This window comes from Abramis brama (assembly GCF_963993115.1).
Source record: "Abramis brama genome assembly, chromosome: 13".
In the NCBI taxonomy this organism is placed as follows: Eukaryota; Metazoa; Chordata; class Actinopteri; order Cypriniformes; family Leuciscidae; genus Abramis; species Abramis brama.
Genome location: NC_139975.1, coordinates 36050806 through 36061594, shown reverse-complemented (window position 1 = coordinate 36061594; position 10789 = coordinate 36050806). Strand labels below are relative to the sequence as shown.

Below are 10789 nucleotides of genomic sequence, written 5' to 3'. Positions count from 1 at the left end.
TCTGCTGAAGGGATTAACAATAATGGAATATAATTTTTACAATGTCATTTTGTTCATATAGATAGAGTTGTTGCCATTAGACTCGCCGGGTTAAGCAAACACGCATCTGCCGGGGTTATGAATATGGCTGATAAAGATTCAGTGTGTTCATTAGCGAGGGTCGTAGTGTTTGTACACGTGCCATTATTAACATGACTCGAGAATCGCCCTTCACATTCACACTAATGAACGATTCACGAGCCAAATCAAACATACAGCATGCCTGTGAAAACACACACACACACACAAACACACGCACTCTCTCTCTCTCTCTCTCTCTCTCTCTCTCTCTCTCTCACACACACACACACACACACGCACTCTCTCTCTCTCTCTCTCTCTCTCTCTCACACACACACACACACACACGCACTCTCTCTCTCTCTCTCTCTCTCTCTCTCTCTCTCTCTCTCTCTCTCTCTCTCTCTCTCTCTCACACACACACACACACACTCTCTGTCTGTCTCTCTCTCTCACACACACACACACACACTCTCTCTCTCTCACACACTCTCTCTCTCTCTCTCTCTCTCTCTCTTCTTTCTCTCACAAACACACACACACACACACACTCTCTCTCTCTCTCTCTCTCTCTCTCACACACACACACACTCACACACACACACACAAACCCATGCTATAGGCTGATTGCTGCCCGTTATGTTTTACACACTCCTGCTACTTCAGTTAGTTTTTATTTCAGATGTTATCCTTAATTTCTGTTATTAAAAAAAACATAATTCAAAACAATCCAGACGAAGCATAATAATAACTCTCAGACAGACGGTGTTTGAAACCGTAAAGTGGAAATGATCTGATTAGGTTTAAATTGTCAGGGATGTGAAGTGCTGGGTATGTCTCATTTCTCATTTTCATAGAGTTATGATCATGGTCTGACTTGAGATATCACTGCAAATACTCACAAGACCAGACATTTATATTTACACACTCTCAATCAACTGCTGTCACACAAAAATCCAGGACTTCAGACAGTATTAACACAAAACACATGTCCACTAGAGCTCTGTCAGAATCTATGAAGTGTGTGTGTGAATGCTAAACTTTACAGACACTTTCTGTGACACTGTAACAGGATCATCATCATCATCATCATCATCATCACTGAGGCGTTTATGAACCCGAGGAGGCAGATGAGTGAGTCAGAGGAAAGGGAAATGATTGTAAATCCATTCAGAACTTCAGGATTCTCCTTTCAACAGGAAAACGAGTGTTTTATTCCCGTCGTCCTGTGGCACATCCTCTTTCAGAGACTCTTCTCTGGGTTTCACCTGAATCTGAGGTGCTTCTGCTCGCTTTGGTAGCCTACATGACATCGGAAAACGCGCAGGTTTGATAGAATATCTAAAACCCCGGAGGACTGGAAACCTGGAAATGAAGAGAGATTTTACGTTCTTCTGTCGGATTTGGATTGGGATTCCCTTCTTCTCAGGTGAGATTAACGCACGCTCGTATTATAGAACGCGGCAGAATTGTATCGCTGGGAATTAGAACGTTCAGATTATGAGGAACGAAGCTGTCAAAACTGCGAGCGCGCGAAAACTCCGTCATGAAGCGGTTTGAATCTCGTCGCGTTCTGAAAGAATCTCGCGGTGGAAAACTGTGAAAGTTTGCATGAGGCGCTTCTATTGACTTTGTGAAATGTTGGTTCAGTTCTGTAATAGGCTACACTTGCAAAAGTTTTTGTATGCGTATCAACTCTTTCCTGAGTATTGTTTTGCATGTTAATTTTGTTCAAAACCCTCACTAACGCTAATCACAAGCAAATTACACAATTCAATTTGCACGATAATTTGCATTGACGATAATGTAGTTATTGTCATAACTGGATTTATTGAAATTGATTTGTATGTTACGTGCAATTTTGCCTCATCTGTTTCCGAATTGACCATGACTGGCCAGGCTTTGCATAATTACCATTTTAATGCATTGCTACTCTTATTGACATGGACAATGCAATCAATGTGTGTAGTTGTGATGAAGTGTATGAGATAAATCACTAGAGGGAGCCTTGTCTTTATTCTTGCCAGGTCAGTGGAAGTTGTTAATTGGTTTTATTGATGAGAAAGTAATTCCAGGATCAATTCAGTTGAATGGCTTGAGAAGATAAGATAGGCATCAGATATTTTTATTGATGTAATTTAATTTTTGAGCAATAAAAGGGATAGAGCAATGCTTTCTTTGCTTTGTGCCTTCTTACAGATTCATTTTATTTTGGTCTTTAATCTTCATGGTATTTGCTGCTGTTTTCTGTTATCGATATCCTGCATATTATCTTTTTTTTTCTTTTTTCTGTGGTATTTCTTATGTACACAGTTTTATTCCAGCAGAACACCTCTGAAACCAGACCCTCAGTCAGCGGTCCGGCATCAGCCAATCATAATAGAGAGCTGTTTGAGACAACACTCAGTTTCATGGCAGTGGTGCGAGAGAAGTTCACTTCGCCGTGAGCCTCGGTCAGTGCAGGTGTCATGTAGAGCGATCGGAGAACTCTCCTCATCCAGAGAAGAGAGGATGAGCTTCCTCTCAATGCTTGGAAACTATAAGATGCCCACCTATAGATGTCTGCATTAAAACACTGCACAAATGAAAGCCACATGCAGCTTGGTGACCCTGTGTTCGACATAACAGTGCTGTGTCTCTGCTAAAGTCCAAACTGTTAAAAAGCGTGCTTTTTAAATGTTGATTTCAAGAGCAGAACTGATATCAATCAACCGCATTGGAAGATTAGACTTTTGCATTAGGATGCATGTGTCATATGCAGGATTATTATGTAACGGCATAAGAAATTTGACTGACTTCAAGACAGTATCTGTAGTGTCTCTTATAACGGAAAGTCACTGATTAAACTCCAGTGCTGTGTTGGCAGAACAAAAACCTCATCATCAGCTCTCCAGACTGTTTGTAATATGAAATATGACTGGAGCTCAACGATATAAAGGTGTAATTGTAAAACCGTATTTCAAAACCCGGAAAAGGACTTAACGTTTTGATGTCAAGATCTCACTTTTGGCAATGTGTTTCACATTAGCTGTGCTGTATATGGAGGCTGGGTTTGACATCTCAATGTTTTATTGATATTCTGATCTCTGCAGGAGCAATACTGTTGAAAACCTATACCATCACTATTCCTTTTGCTCATATTTAGGGTTTGTGCTATGAACAAACTTTCAGGGATAAACCTCCGTAAATTTGGTGCTTTACAGACATGAATGAGACCTTAGATCATGTGTCTTGAGGAGAGGTGTGCTGTTCATTTTCTAAGCCACCTGACTTGTGGGTTTTGTCTGGCAGATGATAGAAATGAATCACCAAAACATGTGGTATTTGTGGTATAGATTTAGGTTATTTTAGTTGTTTTTGGGCCAAATGGATGGCCAGTGGTCAGGTGACAAAAAGAAAATCTTTAGTGTAGATTGTCAAACACTAAAATATGAAATACACAAGAACTTATGATATTTAAGACTTGAGGTTTATGCAAAATTGCCCCAGTCATCAGTTTACATTGAACAATAGCAATAAATACTATTTACACTAAGTATTACATTTTTAGATTATATTTACTTGTAGGTATTTTCATCTCAGTGTGCGAATAGACACTACAAGTAGTCATGACAAAAAACATCAATTATTTATTAAATAATCCTGTAAAAAAAAACAGTAAACTACTGGCAGCTGTGGTTGCCAGCATCATACTGTAAAAGTACGGTGTTTTACTGTTAAAGCTAAATACCGTTTTGTCAGCTACATTATAAAACTGTAATTTAACAGCATATTGCATTACAGCATTTAAAACAGTAACAAACCATATTTTTACGGTATGATGCTGGCTACCACAGCTGCCAGTAGTTTACCGTTTTTTACAGGATTATTTTTTACAGAGCAGATAATTTTGAGCATAAAAAAAATATGGGTCAAACTGTCCCCTAACACAATATAAATAGTTTAAAATGAGGAAAAATTAGTCTCTGACAAGCTACAATAGAGGTTTCTGTTTGTACATGATGTGGATTTTTGGCAAATTGTATGTAAAACAATGGAGGCTCGATCTGACGCCAATGCAGTAGTGCCCAGATTTTTAACGCAACCGCAGGGTTACATTTCTTCTGAAAATATAAAAATCTATATTTATATGTAAATCTTTGCTTGTTGAAACAGGCTTATTTAATTACATCAGGAGGATGGAAGATACAGTGCACTCCCTCCAATAACCCTGTCTATTCATAACACACAGTAAATGTTCAAATAAACACTAGAAAACACAAAGAAGTATTTAGGAGCTGCAGAATTATTTTCTCATTTTCTTTATTTTGTCATGCAATGACTTCTGTTATATCACTTACTATACAAGTGGACTTCTCTAATAGGCTTTCAGTGTGTTTCTAGGTTTGTGTTTAAAGGGCTTGTCATCAGGTTATATACTGTGTTTTCACTTTAAATTGAGATCTTGAGGGGCCTCACTGGAGGAAAATGTGAAGCTTATTGTTTTAAGCACAGGGTCGCAATAATTGGAATGAGCTTCATGGCCTATGGCAATATTTCATGGTGAACTATGAGGCGTAACAAGTGTTAGATTTCTGTGGTCAGCGATATGGCATGGCCTGCCATTGGAGGTCAGTGAGGGTTCATGGGAAAGCATTCGCCTCAACTGACCGATTACATGTTCTCCTGATATCCATTTCTGTGTCTGTATCACCATTAGCTCATGTCCTGGCCCACAGTCTGGGACACCCCGAAATATTTGGCTAATTTGATTGTACTTTCAGCTGAACTTTGATTCATATTAAAGGGGACATATCATGTAAATCGGACTTCTCCCGTGTTTCAGTGCTGTAATCGGGTCCCCGGTGCTTCTACCAACACAGAAAACGTGAAAAGTGAAACCCAGTAACTTTGTTTTAGCATGTCAAAAAATAAGCCGATCTGATTTCGCTCCCTTTCTGACATAGGAAGAGGATCTTATTATAATATTACCGGCCCTTAATCTGCACGTTTACACACACCAGCCGACATTTTGTTCCGCAAGCGACAACAGAGACCAGTTCCAACGGAGACCAGTTCCAACAGAGACCAGTTCTAACAGTGACCAGTTCTAACAGAGACAAGTTCTAACAGAGACCAGTTCCAACAGAGACCAGTTCCAACAGAGACCAGTTCCAACAGAGACCAGCTCTAACAGAGACCAGTTCCAACAGAGACCAGTTCCAACAGAGACCAGTTCCAACAGTGACCAGTTCCAACAGAGACCAGTTCCAACAGAGACCAGTTCCAACAGTGACCAGTTCCAACAGAGACCAGTTCCAACAGAGACCAGTTCCAACAGTGACCAGTTCCAACAGAGACCCGTTCTAACAGAGACCAGTTCTAACAGAGACCAGTTCCAACAGAGACCAGTTCCAACAGAGACCATTTCCAACAGAGACCAGTTCCAACAGTGACCAGTTCCAACAGAGACCAGTTCCAACAGAGACCAGTTCCAACAGAGACCCGTTCCAACAGAGACCAGTTCTAACAGAGACCAGTTCCAACAGAGAACAGTTCCAACAGTGACCAGTTCCAACAGAGACCAGTTCTAACAGTGACCAGTTCTAACAGAGACCCGTTCTAACAGAGACCAGTTCCAACAGAGACCAGTTCTAACAGAGACCAGTTCCAACAGAGACCAGTTCCAACAGTGACCAGTTCCAACAGAGACCAGTTCCAACAGAGACCCGTTCCAACAGAGACCCGTTCCAACAGAGACCCGTTCTAACAGAGACCAGTTCCAACAGAGACCAGTTCCAACAGTGACCCGTTCCAACAGTGACCAGTTCTAACAGAGACCCGTTCTAACAGAGACCAGTTCTAACAGTGACCAGTTCTAACAGAGACCCGTTCTAACAGAGACCCGTTCCAACAGAGACCCGTTCCGACAGAGACCAGTTCCGACAGTGACCAGTTCTGACAGTGACCAGTTCTAACAGAGACCAGTTCCAACAGAGACCCGTTCCAACAGAGACCAGTTCCAACAGTGACCAGTTCTAACAGAGACCAGTTCTAACAGAGACCCGTTCTAACAGAGACCCGTTCTAACAGTGACCAGTTCTAACAGAGACCCGTTCTAACAGAGACCCGTTCTAACAGAGACCCGTTCCAACAGAGACCAGTTCCAACAGAGACCAGTTCCAACAGAGACCGAGTGACCAGTTCCAACAGAGACCAGTTCCAACAGAGACCCGTTCCAACAGAGACCAGTTCCAACAGTGACCAGTTCTAACAGTGACCAGTTCTAACAGAGACCCGTTCTAACAGAGACCCGTTCCAACAGAGACCAGTTCCAACAGAGACCAGTTCCAACAGAGACCAGTTCCGACAGTGACCAGTTCTGACAGTGACCAGTTCTAACAGAGACCAGTTCCAACAGAGACCCGTTCCAACAGAGACCAGTTCCAACAGTGACCAGTTCTAACAGAGACCAGTTCTAACAGAGACCAGTTCCAACAGTGACCAGTTCTAACAGAGACCAGTTCTAACAGAGACCAGTTCCAACAGAGACCCGTTCCAACAGAGACCGAGTGACCAGTTCCAACAGAGACCAGTTCCATCAGAGACCCGTTCCAACAGAGACCGAGTGACCAGTTCTAACAGTGACCAGTTCCATCAGAGACCCGTTCTAACAGAGACCAGTTCTAACAGAGACCAGTTCTAACAGAGACCCGTTCCAACAGAGACCGAGTGACCAGTTCTAACAGTGACCAGTTCCATCAGAGACCCGTTCTAACAGAGACCAGTTCTAACAGAGACCAGTTCTAACAGAGACCAGTTCCAACAGTGACCAGTTCTAACAGAGACCAGTTCCAACAGAGACCCGTTCCAACAGAGACCGAGTGACCAGTTCCAACAGAGACCAGTTCCATCAGAGACCCGTTCCAACAGAGACCGAGTGACCAGTTCTAACAGTGACCAGTTCCATCAGAGACCCGTTCTAACAGAGACCAGTTCTAACAGAGACCAGTTCCAACAGAGACCCGTTCCAACAGAGACCGAGTGACCAGTTCTAACAGTGACCAGTTCCATCAGAGACCCGTTCTAACAGAGACCAGTTCCATCAGAGACCCGTTCTAACAGAGACCAGTTCCAACAGAGACCAGTTCTAACAGAGACCAGTTCCAACAGAGACCAGTTCTAACAGAGACCAGTTCCAACAGAGACCAGTTCTAACAGAGACCAGTTCTAACAGTGACCAGTTCTAACAGAGACCCGTTCTAACAGTGACCAGTTCTAACAGTGACCAGTTCTAACAGAGACCAGTTCCAACAGAGACCAGTTCTAACAGAGACCAGTTCCAACAGAGACCAGTTCTAACAGAGACCAGTTCTAACAGAGACCAGTTCTAACAGTGACCAGCTCTAACAGAGACCAGTTCTAACAGAGACCAGTTCTAACAGTGACCATTTCTAACAGAGACCAGTTCTAACAGAGACCAGTTCCAACAGAGACCCGTTCCAACAGAGACCGAGTGACCAGTTACAACAGAGACCAGTTCTAACAGTGACCAGTTCCATCAGAGACCCGTTCTAACAGAGACCAGTTCCAACAGAGACCAGTTCTAACAGAGACCAGTTCTAACAGAGACCAGTTCTAACAGTGACCAGTTCCATCAGAGACCCGTTCTAACAGAGACCAGTTCTAACAGAGACCAGTTCTAACAGAGACCAGTTCTAACAGTGACCAGTTCCATCAGAGACCCGTTCTAACAGAGACCAGTTCCAACAGAGACCAGTTCTAACAGAGACCAGTTCTAACAGAGACCAGTTCTAACGGAGACCAGTTCCAACAGAGACCAGTTCTAACGGAGACCAGTTCCAACGGAGACCAGTTCCAACGGAGACCAGTTCCAACAGAGACCAGTTCCAACAGAGACCAGTTCCAACAGAGACCAGTTCCAACAGAGACCAGTTCCAACAGAGACCAGTTCTAACAGAGACCAGTTCCATCAGAGACCCGTTCTAACAGAGACCAGTTCTAACAGAGACCAGTTCTAACAGAGACCAGTTCTAACAGAGACCAGTTCTAACAGAGACCAGTTCCAACAGAGACCAGTTCCAACAGAGACCAGTTCCATCAGAGACCCGTTCCAACAGAGACCAGTTCTAACAGAGACCAGTTCTAACAGAGACCAGTTCTACAGAGACCAGTTCTAACAGAGACCAGTTCCAACAGAGACCAGTTCCAACAGAGACCAGTTCTAACAGAGACCAGTTCTAACAGAGACCAGTTCTAACAGAGACCAGTTCTACAGAGACCAGTTCTAACAGAGACCAGTTCCACAGAGACCAGTTCTAACAGAGACCAGTTCCAACAGAGACCAGTTCTAACAGAGACCAGTTCCAACAGAGACCAGTTCCAACAGAGACCAGTTCCATCAGAGACCCGTTCCAACAGAGACCAGTTCTAACAGAGACCAGTTCTAACAGAGACCAGTTCTACAGAGACCAGTTCTAACAGAGACCAGTTCCAACAGAGACCAGTTCTAACAGAGACCAGTTCTAACAGAGACCAGTTCCAACAGAGACCAGTTCCAACAGAGACCAGTTCTAACAGTGACCAGTTCTAACAGAGACCAGTTCCAACAGAGACCAGTTCCAACAGTGACCAGTTCTAACAGAGACCAGTTCTAACAGTGACCAGTTCTAACAGAGACCAGTTCCAACAGAGACCAGTTCCAACAGTGACCAGTTCCAACAGAGACCAGTTCCAACAGTGACCAGTTCTAACAGAGACCAGTTCCAACAGAGACCAGTTCCAACAGAGACCAGTTCTAACAGAGACCAGTTCCAACAGTGACCAGTTCCATCAGAGACCCGTTCCAACAGAGACCAGTTCCAACAGAGACCAGTTCTAATAGAGACCAGTTCTAACAGAGACCAGTTCTAACAGAGACCAGTTCCAACAGAGACCAGTTCCAACAGAGACCAGTTCCAACAGAGACCAGTTCTAACAGTGACCAGTTCTAACAGAGACCAGTTCCAACAGAGACCAGTTCCAACAGAGACCAGTTATAACGCAACAGCAGAAGATCCAGCAAAGCCTGAAGCTGTTCTGTGGTTGAGCACAGACGAGCACTGAACACTATTGACCAGAACATGTCACCGCTGTCTTATAAAGACCTCAGGAACTGTGGACACTTGTGTAAGAGTTAAACATGATGATGAGATGATCAGTGTAACTCCACAACAACTACATAAATGTGTCCACTAACATTCAGAATCTCTTCCTGAGTCTCTCCGTAAGGCTGCACTCGCTACTGGTGATTCTGGCATTCTGGATGAGTGAGATTGGCCTGTTCTGTTATTGCTGGAGTTTCTGAAGCTTGTGTAAAGACTCCGCCCTCTTCTGAACGGAGGCAGAGCTGAAGCTCATTTGCATTTAAAGGGACACACACAAAAATGGCGCATTTTTGTTCACACCCAAAAAGGGGCGAATTTGACAAGCTATAATAAAAGATCTGTGGGAATTATGAGCTGAAATTTCACAGACACACTCTGGGGACACCTTAGATTTATATTACATCTTGTGAAAAGGGGCATAATATCTCACCTTTAAGGACTTGGATTCCTACTGTTCCAGTGTCGGTAGAAACAGCTCTTCCCATAAATGTTTTTATTTCTTAACAACAGTGATGACAGAAAATGCAGTGGAAAGAAGATAGTGTCCAGTTGGCAACATCCACAGGTAGAGGAAACATTAGTACGGGACATGTAGGAAACGCACACAGATGTCATTCCTCCCACAACATCCTGACCTCACCCCAAATCCCAGCCCGGAAAGAGGAAGGCCACACGGATAGGCAGAGAGACGTGCATGAAAGGACACAGAGTCGTATGTTAGTATCTCATCCTCAGCGGACTCAGAGCGTGTGCCTGGCCTTGGCTGTACAGGACAGAGGAACTGTCTCTCTCTCTGGTGTTTAATGTGTTTTCCTGAGGCCTGACGGGTTGCTCCGCTCGGAGCATCGGGATGCTGACTCCTCAGGTCTGGTCCGTGGCCTAGTGGCCCTCCAGTCGCAGGCCGGATACACGGCTATTTCAGGCCCTGTGTCCCACTGTCTGACTGATGAGATCTGACCCCGCTGATCAGAGAGAGAGAGAGAGAGAGAGAGATGATAGCCAGACAGACAGACAGACAGACAGCTAGATAGATTGATAGATCGATAGATAGATAGATAGATAGATAGATAGATAGATAGATAGATAGATGATAGACAGACAGACAGACAGATAGATAGATAGATAGATAGATAGATAGATAGATAGATAGATAGATAGATAGATAGATAGATAGATAGATGGTATTAAAGTGAAACATCAGGTAAAATATCTTGGGGTTGATATTTGCAGATCAGGTTCAGAATGTCTTCATTATCTTCAACCAAGGTTAGATAAACCCAAAGAAATACTGTTGTCTAAGGCTGAGGGCATATCACGCCTAGTTTACTCGGCTCTTTCCCTATATAAAAAACCTATTAAATCTATTGACTCTCTGCTATTCCGTTTTATTTGGAAAAATCAAACAGAATGTGTTCAAAGGAAATCTTTGATAAGAAGTATCAAGGAGGGTGGCCTTAACGCTTCAGAGTTTCAAACTATCAACCAGACATTCAAAATTAACTGGATTAAAGTATTGTATTTCTAATAATAGATTACCCTGGTTTTGGATCCCTAACTTAATCTTTAAATGCTGTGGTGACCTC

At 43.2% G+C, this 10789-nt stretch overlaps 1 protein-coding gene across 3 annotated transcripts in view; it reads left to right on the top strand.

Annotated features, from left to right (window-relative positions):
* Positions 1 to 1026: 1026 nt before the first annotated feature.
* Positions 1027 to 10789, top strand: part of flt4 (fms related receptor tyrosine kinase 4) — a 75044-nt gene continuing 65281 nt past the window's right edge. Inside the window, exon 1 of one of the 3 annotated variants that reach the window (XM_084132405.1) lies at positions 1027 to 1489. In XM_084132405.1, the coding sequence (XP_083988531.1) occupies positions 1432 to 1489 (58 nt within the window). In that variant the 5' untranslated portion in view covers positions 1027 to 1431. The remainder of the gene's footprint in view (positions 1490 to 10789) is intronic. The other 2 variants (XM_084132407.1, XM_084132406.1) reach the window with 2 other exon arrangements.